The 19059-nt window shown below is 44.5% G+C and overlaps 1 protein-coding gene across 10 annotated transcripts in view; it reads left to right on the forward strand.

The window, feature by feature from the left end:
• LOC138480764 (uncharacterized) overlaps positions 1–19059 on the forward strand; it is an 807842-nt gene that overhangs the window by 457367 nt on the left and 331416 nt on the right. For all 10 annotated transcript variants that reach the window (XM_069612499.1, XM_069612500.1, XM_069612505.1 and 7 more), the window contains one exon: positions 7805–7927. In XM_069612499.1, the coding sequence (XP_069468600.1) occupies positions 7805–7927 (123 nt within the window). The remainder of the gene's footprint in view (positions 1–7804; positions 7928–19059) is intronic.

The following is a 19059-nucleotide window of genomic DNA, read 5'->3' on the forward strand; positions in this document are numbered from 1 at the left end:
GGCAGAATTCACTCCGGTCATCAAGGTGGAAATCGCAGTATACGAGATCGGTCTTAGGAGAAGTAGAGCATAGACTGAGCATCTCTCCAATGCAGATGGGGAATAAGCCTGGAGAAAGAAATCATAGATTCCGCTCAACTGATGGAGAGATTAAGCGTATCCCCTCGGATCATTGAAACTCAAACCCAGTTGTGCTCATTGGATTGTAGTACTGATGATGATGTAGAGGATGACCATGATGAAGTAGAGAATGTGGACCACTCAGCTTTGTCTCCCCTGGCAGATCCCCCGGCGGATTCAGAGAACAGTGACTCAAACTCCAGCCCTTTAATGGCGCTATACACCATGCTACAGTCCTTCATTAGGCTATATGACGCAGTTATCCATTAAGTCAGGGGTAATGCTATCACCCTGAAGGAAATTCAAACCATATTGGAAGACTGGAGAAAGCTTAAATTGGATATAACCACTGCCAATGGTCAAGAAACCTCAGCACATGGCATTGGCCTCGTAGATGGTCTGGACAAGTGCACGCTCAAAGCAAATACATTAGAATTCACCATCGCCATTAGCCTTAGTGAGCCTATCTCCCCCCGGTCTATAGTGGAGACCTCAAGAACCTTCGAGGAGGGTATGGTGGTAGGGGGAGGGGCTTCTTACAATACATCTATGCCCCAGAGAAAGAGAAATAGGGGTTTGCGTACATTTCTAAGAAATACGTTTCACCCAACAAGTAATCTGAGGGCTCTGGAGACTAAAATAAGTAAAACCAGTGTGCCGAAGACAAATACAAACATACTTACCAAATGTGGCGAGAACAAGAACATGCAAAAACCAAACAGCAATACGAGACAAAAAGACATATTCGATGAAAAATGGCAAGCACTGAGAGGAAGAAAGCAAAGAAAAAGAGAAGAGAAAGTCCCTCCATCAACATGGTCCCACTAACGAAAGGGAACAAGCCAACTGCGAAGAGCCAGAGGGGGAAAAAGGTCAGAGAGTCATCCCAACCCAAAACATGCGGTTTGCCCGCAAACTAATTAAAGGGGTGCAGCGGACAATAGATGGTCACAAGTTCAGAGGGGGTCTCCTCAGGCAGACCTAAAACCTATGGCTCCACCTGCAAAGCCTTTGACATTTGAATACGTCTTTGAGGAGGAGCGAAATACCCCACTTAATGGGTCAAAAATCCTTTTGCTGCTGTCCTCAATACCACACCTCTCATCCATTTCATCTCAAGACCTGGAATGTGTACACATGAGTGACCCCATGCGATTAGGCCAGTGCATTGTGCACTTCTCATCAAAATTGATTGAAGATCTGGTTTACATGCAACAAGAAGATATTCTACTACAGGGTGTGAGTGCTGCTGTGCTGACATGGGACAGAAGCACTTTAACCACCCGGAGCAGAATTTAACAGTGCCATGTCATTATGATGATGGCGTACGTTGGCCCAACAATCGCTCCTACCCGGACTCAGGGGGGAAATTGCTGGCATGAACCTTGTCCTCATGCCAGCCCTCTGACCTGGCTTCTAGATTGAATCTGTTATGCTGGAACACACAAGGATTTTATTCCTTTTTGTAGGAAGATCAAGCAAGCAAATTCACATCTTATTATGTCCTCTTCTTTCAAGAGACATCTTTGTTGGGTCATGGGACGTCCCATGGGTGGACTGCTCATGGCTGTGAAAATTATCCAAAATCACTTTATAAAGATCTGGCCTTGTAAAACCACGTCTCTTTTGCCAACAGTGATTAGGGAAAGCCTAACTCTTCCGATTGCACGGATGTTAATAGTAACTATTTACTTTCACTCAATATCGTCTCCAATTAAGGAGGTTCTTGAGGAATTTGAGAATGTGTTAATCAAATGGTGTGCTATGCACCCTCTCGCTTACATCATAATAGGGGGGATTTTAACTGTGAGTGCATGGTTACAGATGAGGGCGAAGGGTTTGAGGACGAGGAATCCTCCACTACAATAAATCACACAGTTAGTGGGGAAAAGAGAGGGGCCTACGGTAGAGTGTGGTCGCAGTTCAATATCTAGATAGAGATTCACTCAATCAAACCAACTCTTTGGTGAAAAGGGGGCGAAGATACCAACATGGTAGAACCGTGGCACTGCTTCTACAAATGATTATGTATCTTTCAAAAACATGAACTAGAGAAATATACATGCATTTAAAGTGGAAATGACGCCAGTGAGCGACCATGCTAGGCTATCCCTCTCTATTAGTGGAGGGATGATAGGGTTAGTGAACAGGGACAGTCCTACGAATCTGATAACTAATAGCAAAAGAAGAGTCCTGAAAAAAGGGAAAGTCGATAAAGCCAATCATAAACATTACCTCTGGCGGACTGAATTGTCAGAAGATCAGATCTAAATTGGGCTCCTTGGTACTGGATCCATGGGCACCCTCGATGACTCTGTTTGTGCAAAATCATGCCTCTGTCTATGATCAAAATATAAATGACAAGAAAAAGGGGATAAGGCTGAAATTGAAAAAACTAAAATCTAATCTGAGAAAAGGGGAACTTCTTTCAGAAGGAGTGAAACTACTCAAAAGAGAATCCAGCTCTTGGCTCAAGACTTAGAGACTCAAGTTGTACTTTTCCCAAAAATCATACTCTATTCAAGAAGCTGGTTGGTAAAGATGTAAAAGCAAAAGGAAATATCGAGGCTGAGTACCCCAAAAGGAAATACACCAAACACAGGCTTATAAAGATTCACAGATCTTTATTCTAAAACTGTACAGTTTACAAAGAAACAAAGTATCAGATACAGATAGCTATCTGGCCCTCAGTACATCACAGTGAATACCAGCCCTTTCGGTGTGTGAAGTGAATGGTACTGGACGTCTAAACAGTTGTACATGTTATACATTTCCAATCATAATGTCCAGCCCCTCTACAGGTTAATAATCCATGGTCTACAGTTCGTGCCGAGTTCACTTCTGGATTGTCCAACAATATACTCATGGATCATCCTAAATTCACATACAAACAAGTCACAATAGCAACAGTGTATTCTCGGGATTAACAATAAGCCTTAACACATATCTTATACAATGCAGTTCAGCTAGTGTCCACGTTCAGTATTTGTATAACATTGTAGTTGATGTATGTCCGCGGATCTGACTTGTTGGCGCAGACAATCCTCTGTCTACAAGTCAGGCATGGGACAAGGTCTCTTTACTCAACCCAAACATTCGGCCAACGGACAGTGTATACATTAACTCACAGACAAGGTTTAGAACGGCTCAGTTACAAGCGGGAAACACTGTCCACCATTTTAGAACATAGAATCACTTTAGAATAGAAATCAAAATGGCCGATGGACCTAAAATGGCGGCGAAGTCGATCTAGAATTAGAGCTTTGCAACACGTTTTCTTTGCAGAGCAACTGGGCTTCGGCCAATATATACAATAAAGGAGACACAATATGATATCCCATTTAACAAAGATACTCAAGCGATCTGGAGGATCCTGAATGGCACTGATGATAATCAGGCAAGCCCACAATTGTGCGGCTTATCAGAGGCTGAGTGGTGTGAGTACTACTATAATACATTTAATTCTGAGGTCATAAGTCCACCAAGGGCACAAGAACACATTACCAAGCCCGAGATATGTATACCAAGGGCCCAAGAACACATTACCAAGCCTGAGGTATGGAAGTATGACTTTGATACAACCGACAATCAAAACACTGAATAATTCTAGGGCAAGTTGTCCGGATGGGGTGTAAATCGAAATTTATAAGGAGGACCTGGATCTTTGGTCCAACATCCTATCCAGACTTTTTCTGTGTTTTGCCAGGGGCATGGACTGTCCGTAATCCTGGCGATCAGAAACTGTAGTTCTGATGTTTAAAGGGGGAGAGAAGCCAAGTCCAGATAACTACAGACCAATCACACTGAAAGATTCAACTGCTAAAATCTTTGCAAATTGGTGCTAAAGGATTTGTGTAAGTGGATAAAGAAGGAGAGAATATTCAGTCCCTCTCCAGACTGGGTTTAGAAAGGGCATGGGCACCTTGATGTGTACCGGGGCCCTCCCGGTACGCAATACAGATATTGAAGGACATTTTGAAAAAAATGATATGTAGCAGTGCTGGACCTGAGTGCTGCCTTTGATAATGTTAATACCCAAATTCTATGGTGGAAACTTAGATGCTGGTGTATTGAAGAGAGCCTACTAAGAATGATTCAACAGCTATACAGGGAAAACTGAATAGACATCTGATTAAATAGTCAGAGGAAGCTGTCCAATTCGATCCCTATTACTAAATGGCTGAGACAGGGATGTGTAGAGGCCCCAACTATCTTCAGATTGTATTTAGCTGACCTGTGGAAGGAAAGCCTGACAGGGGGAGGGTACGCACCCAGGTTGCGAGATCTATAGGTGAATATCATCGCTTACGCTGATGATCTGATCCGAATGGATTACACCCTGGCAAGCCTTCAACGGCTTATTGATGGTGTCCACGCCTTTTTGTTGACAAACCATCTGAAAATTAACCCATTGAAATCCTATGCAATGACGTTTTCAACCAAACACTCAGGCAGCAGATATGCATGGCAAGTAAATCAAACTGCAATAAAGCAAGTTACCAGAATACATTATTTGGGCTTCCTCTACAAAGGAACATCTTAGCACCCAAATGGACAAAAGAGGAGGATGGAGGGTTAATGTAATGCATCGATTACTCTGATGAAAGTCCTAAATAATAAACTCTTTGCATACTATTAATCAAGTTATACAAACTTAGGATAACGTCAACAATATTATATGGCTGTGACCTTATACTGTTTGCGGATTAGATGTTTCTAGATCACCTAGACAATAAAATATGGAAGACAGTGCTGAATCTACCAAAATCTACCCTGATCAATGTAATTAGATTAGAACTGGGATTGACTTCATGGTGGGCGCAATACATAAAAAGATCTTTGTCCCTATTAAATGAAATAAGGGAAAGTGAAGAATAATAGCTGGGCTCTTATGTAAAAGAACGTGTGTGAACTGTCTCTTATCACAAATCTTTTCTGACAAAATTCTATAAAACGTGCAAAATCTACTCAACTAAGATGCAAGTGGAGAAGGAAGACAGCGTCTACATCATAAAAAAATAAAATAAAGCGGTGAGACAGAATTTCTGATTATGAGGATCTTGGCAGGATTAAATTATATAAACATATATAAATCTACATACCCCGTCACATGAGCTTAAATCTTATACACAAAAATGTCCTTCCAAGAAGCACAGGGATCTATATCTAAGATTTCGTTTAAATACTCTCCCGAGGATGGAAGTGGTGGGGCCGAGACTTGCAGACAAATGCGTGGCTGTCGCGCATGTGGCTTAGTTCCAATTGAATCCCTGTTTCATTTGGACGTGGAATGCATGGCATTTCAAGAAGAAAGAACTCTTCTTCTGGGAGACTTTACCCTTTCGATCTCCTGGGTATTATCAGATAATCTATGGGTAAGACTGATGATGACTACGGACAAGAGCCTAATAATAGCCCTTACGACCTTGCTGTTACGCTCACCTGGTATCCACAGGGACGCCACCCAGCTGAGTTACTCGCTGGTATGCTTCTCAGCTTTGCCCTGATGTGGTCTGCGGGGAAGGTTCTGCCTGGAAATACAGGAGGGCTGTGTTCAAGACTGACCGACTGGGGTAAGTATCCTCCCTCCACCCCCGTATGCTTTCAATCCCTCTTGCGCCCTCTCCTCACCTTGTGGTAGAATTAGGCGTGCTCTCCGTCCTGCCTACTTTCAGGGGCGCGTTATCTCTCATGGGCGAGTGCGGTCCAGTTACTTCACTGACGCCGGCCCGTTTGATATTGTTCAGGTAGGTCTTATTTAGTTTTGTTGCTATCCTGCATGCCTTTCTTTGTTTAAAATGTCACTTTTTTCTCCCTTAGGTATGCAGAGCTTCAGCGCGGCGAACTGGCTTGGTTGAGCCCCGCTGGTAAATGATGGCGTATTAAGAGCGCTATGATGCGGTAAGTAAGCGCTAAGCGCAGCGCTGCAATGTCTTGCCTTTGCTAATCTGTGTTTTCCTTCCTTGTAGGTCGCAGTGTTCTTCAGCGCGAGTGGAATGTCCGGAGTGGTGCCAGCCGAGAGCCGACCAGCCAGGTAGGCCTTTTGAGCAGTTCGTAATTTGTAAATGTCTCTACAGCTTTCTTTAATGTTGCCTCTATCTTCATCTTTCAGGTCGTTCTGTCCGGGAGGCGTGCAGATTCGAGGAAGCTGTTCTCAGTAGCTGCGAGTGTTTAAAGATGAAGACTGCAGGTAAGATGCTGCTGCTAATGATTTTCCTTTTGTCTCCTTGCAGGTTCTGCTTCTCCGAGGTTCGAGGGAATAGCTGGACACGGTGAGCGTCACGTTGCAAGCTGCAAAGTAACACGAAGCATGTTCTGCAGTCAGGGTGTGGTTTATATAGCCCAGGTAAAGTAGTACCAGGGAAAGTAGTTCCAGGCCTGTCACATCCAAAACACTAGACCGCATAGCTTGGTTCTTAGGAACCAAGCTATGTGGATGCCTCCATGTTGGCTGACAATACAATAAAGTAGTTCCCAAGCACATTGTTATTCATGGTGTATGAGCCTGACGCCACAGGCGCCAGGACTGGCCCCATGAGGGCTTTTGAAGAGGATGCCAGGCTCTAGAGGCCCAAGTCCTGACTCCACCTGGCCAATGGGTTTGCCAGAAGGGGTTTTGGGCGAGGGTCGTGACACTTGCTGGCACAGATATTTGAGGAATTAAAAAACAACATGCTCCAGGGTGAAGCAGTTTGGAGAGCCATTTAGGAGGACGAGGTGCTACCCATAGGGCATCTACCAAGTAGGACGATATGAATCATGAGTGATAATGAGAATAGCTACAATTTATGCTATAGGCTAGGTTTGAATAGAATATTGAGTATGTGATAGCGTAATGGATGAGTCTAGTATATGGAATCATGATTTGACTTTGCTATGTCTGCAAGATATTTAACTTCTGTATGATCGCGTGATAATGTGCATTTGGTTTTATTTTTATTGAAGTCTATTAAATACCATGAGATACCATGTATGCTCTCTAATGGCTGAAGGGGGTGGGCAATTTGTTCATGAATTCAAGAACATACTTCCAGGCAAGTCCCCCTTATCGAAGTTCATGCGTGCAGAGATGTGGCTGGGCCACTGTTTCACTTTTCCAGCAAAGTCCTCCATTTGATTTAAATTGTGTAGCCAAATGTCTAAGTGCACCCCACCCCTCCAGCCTCACCCCAACAATCCTGCAATTTGAGTCATAACAGTGAGACATTTCTGCGCTCGCAGCTCTACATTCTCTATTTCTCTGTTTGCTTTTTTATGTTTTTCTCCCGCAGTGGGTTATTGCCTCTGCACCTATGTCGGGTGGACATGCCCCCTCTGTGACCTCACCAGATGCTCTCCCACCTGAACGTACCGCCACTTTGCTGGAAAGCGCTCCATGCAAAATCGCTCTCTTTACATTTCTGCTCTTCGTCTTTAGTTTCCATGGTCAATGGGCATGTTGAAACATCTCTCTAAACTCTTCTTTCCAGACTCTGTGATCGTCAGTTACTTAATAAGGGCAATGGGGATCGGAGAGCAGCTTCAGTGGAACCTCCATTGGTGGGCTGTTGTGGGGTGATCTGCTGTTGTGAGGACATTTAAAAGGATTGGGCTTAAGATGTTTGATCACTGCTAGTAACGTTGGGGAAGCTATAATTGTTCGTCCTTCTTTACCCCACGAGAAACTTTTCACTTCTTTTACCAGGTGATGACGATATCACACCAATCACTCCAATGAGTAGCACCAAAAGCGGTGTCACCACGGTTTGGCCTGGCAGCACAGGAGAGGATGGATCCCACTCCAGCAGAGCACCGACTACTAAAAAAGGTATGATGCCATGTTTCCCCAAAGTGCAGCCCATACAGGTGTTCAAGACAATCAGTAGTATTTGTATTTGTATTTGTATTTTGTTTATTTGTATTGTGCACCTTGCCCCGGGGCATCTGGGTGCATGTTTTGTGACCAGTTACATGTTGCATGTTACATGTTACAAGTATATATACATTGTGCAATGTACAGGTTATAATTATACAGTTTCAGCATAAACCCATTTACAAATATTTACAAGATAATAAACGTTGTGATAAGAGTAGGCAGTAGAATTAGATTGAGTAGGTGGCCTGGGCATCCCTTTCAAGGAGCCATTGTTTAGTTTTGTATTTGAAAGAGTGGGGATGTTGAACAGTTCTGAGCGTGTTGGGTAGGGAGCTCCAGAGCTTCGCTGCAAGGGCAGGGAAGCTCGAACCTTTTGCAGTGTGTAGCTTGAAGCTGGGGATAGTGAGAGTGGGGCCTGAGCAGATCTTAGGGGTCTAGATGCTGTATGTTGTGTAAAGCGCAAGGATAGGTATGCAGGTGCTGCATTGTTCTGGGCCTTGTGAGTAAGAACTAGGTCTTTGAGGGATATGCGATGGGCAATAGGGAGCCACTTCAAGTGTGGGAGATGTAAGGTTGCCTAGGAATGTTAAGAGCCACCCATATGGCATTGTTCTTTGAGATCTGGAGTTTGTCGAGGTTTCTTTGGCTTGTCCCTAGTTAGAGGGCGCTGCAATAATCGATTTTGGACATGATGAGGGTTCTGTCGAGGATCAGGCAGTTGCCCGTGGTCAGAAAGGGATGACATGCTGAGATCAATTTGCAAGTGTAGGCTGACGCTGAGACTATAGAATTGGTTTGTCTATTGAGAGGCAGGGTAGAGTCTAGGTAGATTCTGAGTGTTTTTGTGACGTTAGAGACTTTGATAACGTTGCCGTCAATAGTGAAGGATTTGTATTTGGGGTCAAGTTTGGCAAGTTTGGAATGGGAGTCCAAGATGAGTAACTCTGTTTTTTAGGATTTGCGGATTAGTATTTGCCAAAGCTGGGTGTCTTCCTAGAGCTGTATACCAACTGTGGATCAGCACCATAGGGGGTCCCTCAAGGTGAAGGAGGGTATTCTTTATGTGCCACTCTTTCTTTTTATATTATTTCTTCTATTACTCAAAAGTAATAGCTGGGCACTGGACAGTTACATTATATCCACTGCCTGAGGCTAAACACAAAGCCAGGGCGACCTCAGGAAGCCATTGATGGCCCTTGCTCTAGAATGATTGAAAGACTGGAGTGGGGTGGGGGCACTGAGGGGGGGGGGATCACGTGCTGATTTACACAAGCTGATGTGTTTTCCCGTTGCATAGTCTCAATATCAGTCTGCAACTTGACATGTGCTGTTATGTGACAGATAATGTTACTTGCTTGAGAAGCGAGAATTCCACAAGAGATGCACTTCTCTTTTTCACTGGTTTGAAACCTCTGAAAAGTTGAAGACCCATTGGGGTTCAGGTCCACTGTTTCATCTGCCGCCTTATCTGCAGGATGTGCCTGTTAGGCAGAGTGGCACACACTGCACAACTGTTCAGACCAGAGAACACTATCACAAGTCTTGCCCCTCTAGTGGGGCAGTCCTTATGCAGAAGAACGAGTGTAATGTCGTCTCTTTATAGCGTTGCTTTTTTTCCAGCATAAATCATATCCTCAGACTTGTTTTCTACCTTTGTAGCAATGGAAAAATAGTTATAGTTAAATATCAGCCACATAGCAGTAGCAATTAATAGCTCTGCCTGAGACCTCGAAATCCATAGTGTTTATAAGACCGGCCATGCTTTGAAATTTAGGGTCACTGATAGTGTGTATAAAAAATGGTTAGAGTTCTGTCGCACTTGCTCCAGAGGAGACCCATTGAAATAAGAACAAGCTCCATGTATGCTCTCCAATTGCAGGACATGTTTTCTTCGAATGCTGTGCCATCTCACACATGTTCCTGCACATCAACATGTTGCTAAGCAGTGTGGGGGTCATTCAGCCACTGCTTCAACATTAAAAGGGACCCAATATCTTACTCTTGGGCCATAGGTGGCTTATTGTCTGCCGACTTCAATTGTAGGAGAGCTGTCTACATGTAGGGTGATATAATTGCCATTGCCCTCCAAAAGCACACTAGGGTGCAAAACATGCATCCGAAAAATTCTATGATAGGATGTCTGATTTGTGGGCGGAGCTGGTGAGCCGAGGTGGAGAGCCAGTATGCAGCAGTGTGCAGCCTATTCACTTCATTGTGCAGGAAGTGCCTATAATTGACCCAATACACCGCAGAGCGGTGAGCAGAGCTGGTGAGCCGAGGTGGAGAGCCAGCCTGCAGCAGTCCGCTGCAGACGCGGAGCCGGAGTCATATGGATCCAACGTGCAACCGTTGCAATTTCACCTCAACACACCATCGAGGAAAACTTCGAAAACATCAAAGCCGGCAGGACTGAAAAAGAGCAAGTCAGATTTGGCACCGAGATCCCACTCTACGTCCACCGACTGGGACTCAATGAGCTCAACCCCTGGGCTAGCGTGTGAACAGGAGAAACAGCATGGACCCGTTAAGGGCAGCGGAAAAGAAAACTTACTTGAACGAAAAGATCCAACGCTGGCGGCAACACCCCCGCCAGTGTCGCCGTCTCCTCCGTCAGCAGAGAATTGATTTGCCCAAGAGGAGTGCGCGGAGGAGGGCCGCGAGGAGGCTCGAGATCCGAGGCGCCACAGTAAATCTGGATGGCCGCCCTCTTCCACCCCATTGCTGGTTGCAGTCCGCCGTCACCCGGAGCAGTGATTGGAGTTAGTGCGAGCGCAGTCAGAGTACGGCGCCCGGCTGACTTGCTGCGGCGGCCCAGTGGCGGGGTAGAGCACGCAGGAAGCTCCGGACCGGAGAGTAACGAGGAGCCAGAGCCTGACGGAGTTGTTTCGCCTGACAAGTCAGGCAAGAGTATTGCAGCCATAAGCCCCGCCCGGGCCCGGATCATCAAGGGCCCAATGGGGCAAAAGGGGGAAGACTCAGGAGCAAAAATTGCCAAACATCCAGCTTCAAGAGATGGTCAGCTACAAAACAACAGATTTGATCCCGAAGCAAAAATGATCCCCCATGACTTAGCAGACGAAACAGAAACTCCGCCAAAGGCGATCCGAATACAAGTAATGTTGCATAACATAAACAGAGACCATGGTGACACCCCGCAAGGACTGGGGAAATGGCCAATAAATGAGACATGGCAACTGAATGAATCAAAGACCATCATAGAGATCAGTGTCAGCGAGACCGAAGCTGACACTGTAAAAGATGCTGAGTTCGATGAAGCTGATTTGGATAATGAAAATAAAACGGCTAGTGAGCCTGAAGATTCGAACAAGGAGACAGACGGCGAGCAATTAAAGACGGGCTCCACAGTGAAAAGAAAAAAAAGAACTAAAACGAACACCCCGGCCAAAGCAAGACAACAAAGGGCAATAAAAAAACCCCGGGAAATACGAGAGCATTAAACAAACCTCCCTTGACGGAACAGAAAGCGAAATAAATGATCAGAAGACGGGGTCAAATGATTAAAGGGCTGCCAAACCCACTCCTTTCATGCCCCCTAAAGGCATTTTTCACACAGCAACATAAAAAGAAGCAAATCACGGAGACAGAAATATCCGAAGCAGAAATGTTAGAAGTAGTTCAAGAAACTGCCAGCCCAAAAACAGAGAAAAATTGAAACGGGAATCATAGCAACAGACAAGCGAAAGTGCGAAGACAGCTGTCCCCAGGAAAAGATCAATCCCATCTCCAAAGAAGCGAAGAAAAACATAGAAGATCTGAAGAGGGCAGGACAAAGACCACCACGAAAGCTGACGGAAATGTTGTTCTTAGATTTAAGGCTTACAACGCCCCAACCAAACAAATATTGAAAGGGGTTCCGGCAACCATAGGGGAGTTAGAAGGCCCGAGGGAAGAATGAGATGAGGAGAGGGATCAGGAAGAACTAATAGCCCGGGAGGCAAATCAACGCACCAGCATACCGCCCGAAAGAGAGCAGCGTCTGGCCTGGACACAGCCTCACCTGACTTCGGGGCAGATTAGAACGACCCCAACAAATAAAAGGGAGGAGTAAAATCCCACTGGGACAATCACCACATGAATAAAGGATCACCTGGACACCTAGCGATCATAGATAGAAACCAAAGATCGCCATTGGAATGTTCAACATTCGATTCATCAGCGGCTATGAGATCAGAAAAAATCCAAGTATCGCCGAAAAAAAAGAGACGACTTAGTGACATTGCAGCGTCCATACAAAAAGAATCGCCAAACAATAAACCAGACATGATAGCAATCATGTCGTCTATGACCATTGTGCTAGCGCCTTTCTGCAAATTGTACAAAGCCATAAAATAGAACGTACAAGACAATACTGCAATTCTAGCAAATATGATAGCGAAACTGTCCCATGTGGACAGTTATATAACAGCAGTAGAGGACAGAGCAAGTAAGCAGAATACCACCTGGGAAAGAAAAATTGAAGCGTTGGAAAAAAGATCGAAAGCATGGAAGCATTAAACAGAAAATTAATGCCTGCAATGATCACGCTGAATCCAAAAAGTCAAGACCTACATCTCCAGCCAAAGAGCATAATTAAAAGCCTTCCAACAGCGGCATCAGGCAAAAGCGAAAGGCAACAAGTCTTAACCTCAAAATCGAACTCGCAGCCTTTAACGCTGCAGACGGAGGCACAGAGCAATTCCAACAAAGACAGCAAAATGTCGGCTGAGACAGTGGATAGAGCCCACAGCCCGGCTGGGCCCCAAAAAAAGGAGAACCAAGAAGATCGGCCTGAGGATAACATCTCAACCAGATCGCCAAGAACAGCGGAGGAATTTTTAGGCAATTCTGACTTAATTAATATGTCGCTACATTTAGAAAATGATCAGAGGGAGAAAAGGGAGCAACATAGAGAAGGAAACAGCAGTAGGGAGGCCAGTAAGCAGGTAAAAGTCCCAAACGACGCGGAAAAGAAGAGGGACATCGCCTGAAGGACAACGGAAATCCAACTCTACCGGAGAACAACGAAGGCCTGTACGAAAACAAACAACACATAAGGGAAGAGGACAAGAAGGCCAAAAGTAAAGAATTTAGATCAAGGTGGAGTCCACGGAAGCACCGATCTGAAAGAGATGATGGGGAAAAACGATGGAGCCCACGGAAGCATCGAGTAGAAAGATAGGATGGGCTAAAGCGAAACAAACCTAAGAAGAGATACGAGTATTTAAGCTGGAACAAATGGAAAAAGATGAGGACTTTATAATACTAAACCGATCTACGGTACTGCAAATAACAAAGAAATGAAAAGATTGAAGAAAATCAGAACGGAGGACTTCAAACTAGTGGAACCCTATCATAGAGAAAAGAGGGCAAAAGCCTACTTACATTTGAATTCGGCCGGCATTAAATATATTGATGACTATGCTTACGAAGAAATTGCACAAATAGGCTTTCGTCTGACGGAAATAAAAATGAGGAGGGGAGGATCTCATTCGGAGGTGGAAAAGAGTGAAAGCAGGAATTATCAAAAGCATTATAAATCGAAAACTGAAGAAGTGTATAGCCAAAATTGCTGGAAAAAATCCCAGGATTTTCAAGAAGCCCGGAGGGGGAGCTATTACAATCGTGGTGACGTTGAGCGATACAGTGAAATGATCGGAAGGGAAGATGCGAAAAGCCAACTAACTGCAAAGAGCCATTAACAAGCAGAACCCAGTCTATGGACGTAATGCATCCAGAAGTCAAAGAGAGGAACACCAACAGCGGCAGCCGTCCTCAGCGGTAGGTGCTAAATCCCTAGAAGACAACAACAATACTCAGTTGAACCCTCATAGTGGATATGACAGACTCAACCGGACCGAAGGGACCATGGAAGTAGTTAACATCTGCTTGGAACAAAAACACTGGAAAATAGCAACGACCAGGATCAGCCTGCCTCGACGACAATGAATCAAACAGAGGTCAGGAGCGACCCGAAAAAGAAAAATTTAGTCTTGGATTGTGGAACACGAGAGGCCATGCACATTTTACAACAGTTGGAGATGTTGACCAGGGTCTCTTTGACATAATCTGCCTGCAAGAAACTTGGTTGGTAAACCAACCCACATTAGACGGGTACACCGTGGTAATATCGCCAGCAGTGAAAGGTCTGCTAGGCAGACCATCATCGGGTCTCCTAACTGCAATTAAAATGGGTAGCGGCCTAAGGGAACCCCGAAAGTGGAAAAAGGCATATGAAATGCTTGTTATTTTGACATCGTGGCTACACCCAAATGAGAAGAAGTATAATTGCCAGCCAAATTTTCTCGCAATAATTAATTGCTATTGGAATCCACAACGCATGTCGACAAAAACCTTCTGTTCCAACATGAGTGCCACGATAGACCACCTGTATGAGGAATTCGATAAAATTGAGATCATCATTTGTGGAGATTTCAATGCCAAATGTACTGACGCGGGGGGTGACAAACAATGCGATGTCCAGCGGACAGGTGAAACGGAAGCAACCATCGAGCGAGGAAAGGCTTGTAATAAAGTAATTCGCTCAAGAAATATTCAAAATATCGCCTCACTGTTCTCTAACCAAGAAAACATCCCGACTTGGGAACAGAAGAACTCTAAAGCTACCTTAGATTACATTTTCGCCTCCAATGGACTTACCCATGGCCTGATGAGCTTCAAGGTGCAAAAAACCCTGCATAGTGACCACAACCTATTGATCGGTACGTGGCAAGGCAGAAGGCAGAATAAAAGGACGTATGATTTGGCGATGAACACGAATTGCCAACAAACCCGACTACGGTTAACAGAAGCAGATATCGTGAAAATTAAAGGGGCCTGGGAGCAAAGAGTCATTAGTTACTCTTGGAATAAGATTGAAGAAAGACCCAACTATCTGCCACTACTTCTGTCATACCAATTGCATGGAAGAAGGACATCCAAGAAATCATAGCACATCACACACGCCTACGATAAAGCACTGGTTGAAAAAAGAAAAGTGGGCCGAAGACTGAAAAGAATAGCCAAGAAAACAAACGACCTGGAAGATTGGAAGAAATGGCAACAAGAAGTGAAAAGCTACAACAGCTGGTGTAAACACCATAGAGCTGTCCAATATCAAAATGACGCTGAGAACATGATGAGTAAATTACAAACAAAAAAATCTAGTGAATTTTGGACTTTGATAAAATCTATGAACAGTACACCAAGTGAAACGCAGTGCAACGCAGTGGGGGAAGAAAGGTGGACCAGTTATTTTAAGACGGAATTTGAGAGTCCGAACACGATACAACCAGGGAAGAACCAGGTGGCTAATACAACCTCAGTGGATTTATCTAATGCTGAAGACATCGAAGCAACTATTAGGAAGCTGAAAATATCCAGAGCACCGGGTCCGGATGGACTGACTAACGTGGATCTCAAAATGTTCCCTATGGAGTGGTCTGAAGTGATCAGCACGACCTTTGCAGAATGTGGCAGGACAAAAATGATTCTGGAAACATGGCAGAAAGCCGTTATAGTTCCAATCTACAAAAAAGGAGCCCGCAATGAACCTGAAAGCTATAGGCCGATTGCCTTATTGGACATAATAGGGAAAATCTATGCAACACACCTGCTTGAACACTTTCGAATCTGGGAAAAAAACAGCCCGTCAAAAGACATTCTTCAAAATGGCTTTAAAAAACATGGTAGCACAGTGATCAACATTATGTTGATAAACATCCTGAAAGCCAAAGTAAAGGAAGGAGCGGCAAAGGTCTATCTGGCCTTCGTGGACCTTTCGAAAGCATTTAACAGGATTGACCGGAACAAACTATGTTTGAAACTAGAATGCTGGAACTGTCCGATAACAGTGCTCGAACCAATAAAAGCCCTGCACTCTCAGACGAAAATTAGAGTCAAATTAAACTACCAGGGCACACTATCAGAGGAGATAGGGGTGAACAGAGGCGTCAAGCAGGGGTGCCCTTTGGCCCCGTCCCTGTTCATTGCGTTCTTAGGAGACTATCAGCTTTCAGAAAGTAAAATAAGAGCATTCCCTCCAAAAATTGGAAAAACAGCGATTGCTCGACTTCTGTATGCTGATGATGTCATTCTGATAGACCAGACCAAAGTGGGGCTGCAAAGAAAACTAGCAAATTTGGAGAAATACATTGCAGAAAACTGTCTTGAGATAAACAAAATGAAAACGAAAATATTGGTAATTGAGGAAGCACCGAGCAAACCAACGAAACAACAGAATTGGTTTCTTGATAAGACTAAAATTGAAGTTGTAAAGAACATCAAATATCTTGGAATCCAGATAGACAGCTCAGGAACGGACAAGACCTTGCAAAACCAATTGTGGGAGAAACCGAAACTCTTAACCTCACAAACAAGAGCTGTCGACAACAAGTTTGGGAAGTTTTCCCTAATTCCAGCGATAAACTTTTATAAGGCAAAAGTAGTACCATCTCTTGCCTATGGAATGGAAGCTTCGTTATATATCCCACGTCAGCTCTGGACCAAACTAGAGGGCCATGTCTGGAAATCACTGGTAGGCCTACCTAAATCGACCGCGATGCCGGCCATCAGGAGAGAACTGGGCTTAGTGTCACTAGCGTCTATGGTAGACCAAAGCGCCATGAGACTGTATAGGAAAATAACCATGTCTGATACTCTACCCACTTACAACATCATGAAGGAAGACATTGAAATAGGGAAATGTGAAGCTCTGAAAAAATGGGTAAAGGCCAGAAAAGATGAACTAACACAAATAGCCTGTACAGAAAAAGAGCTAAAGGAAAATCCGAATTGTATCAAAAGAAAAATGGAAGAAATGGACTGGATCCTGACAATTGAGAAAGCGGTGGGGAACAAACTTCTAAGCCATCTACCACCAACTTTTAATAAGTTGAAAAAACCACAGAACGACTGTCAAAAATTTCCGGATAAAAGATTGAGAAAATGTTTCATGAAAGCTAGATTAAATTTACTCCTAACCCGGGAGATCATAAGGATTCGAGGAATCACAAGTGACACTAGTTGTCGTCTATGTAAAGAGGAATCAGTGGCAGAAACATTAAAGCACCTTGTGATAGACTGTCCGAAAACTAAAGAGAATAGAAGCACCTACCTCCTACCGCTGATTGCAAACCCGTGGATGCTTCAACCTGACGATCTGTGGAACAGATTGATCTCTGGCGAGACAACGAGATGGACGGTGGCTATGGTCAAACTAAGAGAACTTGCATTCGACCAGATAAACCAGCCATCGGCCCACAGTGAGCCTAGCTAGGGAGTAGGTTTATGACGCAACTCCAGCTATCCCTACTCGAAACCAGAGAGATGCACCAGCGGTTTGGTGGATTCGAGTGAAAGAAGTTTTATTGTTTATCATCTTCAGCGGGTTTGAAACCTTGATAAAACTCAGGTTTAACTGAGTAAAATTCAATAATAAAAAATAAAAAATAAATAAAAAATAGCAAGCTATCTAATAGCATGAGAGTTCACCTGACTATATTTCAAGGTTTCTTTTATTGACATCATCAGAGGTCTAAGTGAGAAGGAGCTATCAGAAGCGAAGTACCACTACTTTATTATTTTTTTTCTTTGGTTTACTGTTTACAGATCCACTACACTTTACAGCCATTTTCACCATTTCGGAATGGTCCCATCTAAGATGAGGCATACCTCTTCATTTTATGACCCCATAAATGTTACAGCTAAATCACAGTACAGTCATAAACCTTGAGATGAGGCCTGGATGAGCTACACCTGGCTGCATCTTAACTCTTGGAAGCTGGAGTAGGTTCTGCTAACACGAAGAAACTACCTGTCGCATCATCCCATCTCCCTCTGAGCTTAAGAAAACTTGTCAAGTTGTTAGTTCAGGTTAAATGCTTAGATATAACAGCTGATCAAATTATGGACCTTTTCCACAGGATTTTATTTTAACATTAGGTGACTACATGGGAGATGCACCTTCAAGTCACCGGCGAAGTGTGCAGTTATAGTTAGAGCCTTAGGGCCTCATTACGAGCATGATGGTAAGGGGTAAAATTGGAGGTGAAGAGGAAAATCTGAATATTTCTTCAGCCCTGAAACACCCCCGAACTGGAAAAAGCACCGGCGACAATATGGCTGAGGATCCCATGAGCTTGTACCAATCCCCACTGCTCCCACCATGGAGAGATACCACGAAAGGAACCCAACCTGCTCACCATACAATCCTGCAGTAATACGAACCCTGCCTAGAGTGAACGAAGAGACACAAGACAGAGCTGGAGACAACCACATGGACAGACTTGACTAACAGCACCACAAAGCCATGCCTCAATTCATTAGAGACATCACGACGACATAGCTTCATTAGACAGGAAGCAGATGTGCAATCCGCACAGTCGGGACACTCAAACCAATCTACACAAAGAACACACACGTACAGGCAAGAGAGGGGGAACAGAAGGAAGAAAGACAACGTTCCTACTGGGCCAGGTGTCATTCAGATAGCGCAAGTGCATGGGAAGGGTGAGGGGACAGTGCAGTACATGGGAAAAATAGAATAAATTACAGTATGTAAAAGTAAGGCCAGCAGGTAGCAAGTGCAGGGGTAAGTGCAGGCATCAGGTGTCAAGTGCTGATAGTGGGACTGTAGGGATACAGAAAACTGTCCCCAAGTGTGGGGGTTGCTAGGAAGGCAGTGCAGTTGTGCGACTGGTGGGGAAAGGGACCTGGGCACCGAGTATAGAGGGTGGCCTGGTAACCAGAGCAGTTTCAGCTAGGGAGTCAGCAGGGGAGAGGAGAAAAAGCAGAAGCAAAGAGAAAGATTTTAAGGTGCTTCCGGAATCAGAGACGATTCTCCTCAAGTTTCAGGGAGGCAGGGAGGCTGTTCCAGAGGGAGGCCCCAGCTGAGGAAAGAGATCTCCCACCAACTTGTTGCTTAGAGAAGCGACTGACCCTGAGAAAGTTGGAGGCGGATGAGTGAGGAGCTTGAGAATGGAAATATTTAGGAACACAGAGTTGAAGCCCCAGAAGCCCTTGTGGACAATGCAGAGGGTTTTGTACTTAGCACGGCTTTGCCTGCCCATGCCCAAAATTTAACCTAG

This window comes from Ambystoma mexicanum, chromosome 5p, assembly GCF_040938575.1.
Source record: "Ambystoma mexicanum isolate Mex_15411 chromosome 5p, UKY_AmexF1_1, whole genome shotgun sequence".
NCBI classification, from domain to species: Eukaryota; Metazoa; Chordata; class Amphibia; order Caudata; family Ambystomatidae; genus Ambystoma; species Ambystoma mexicanum.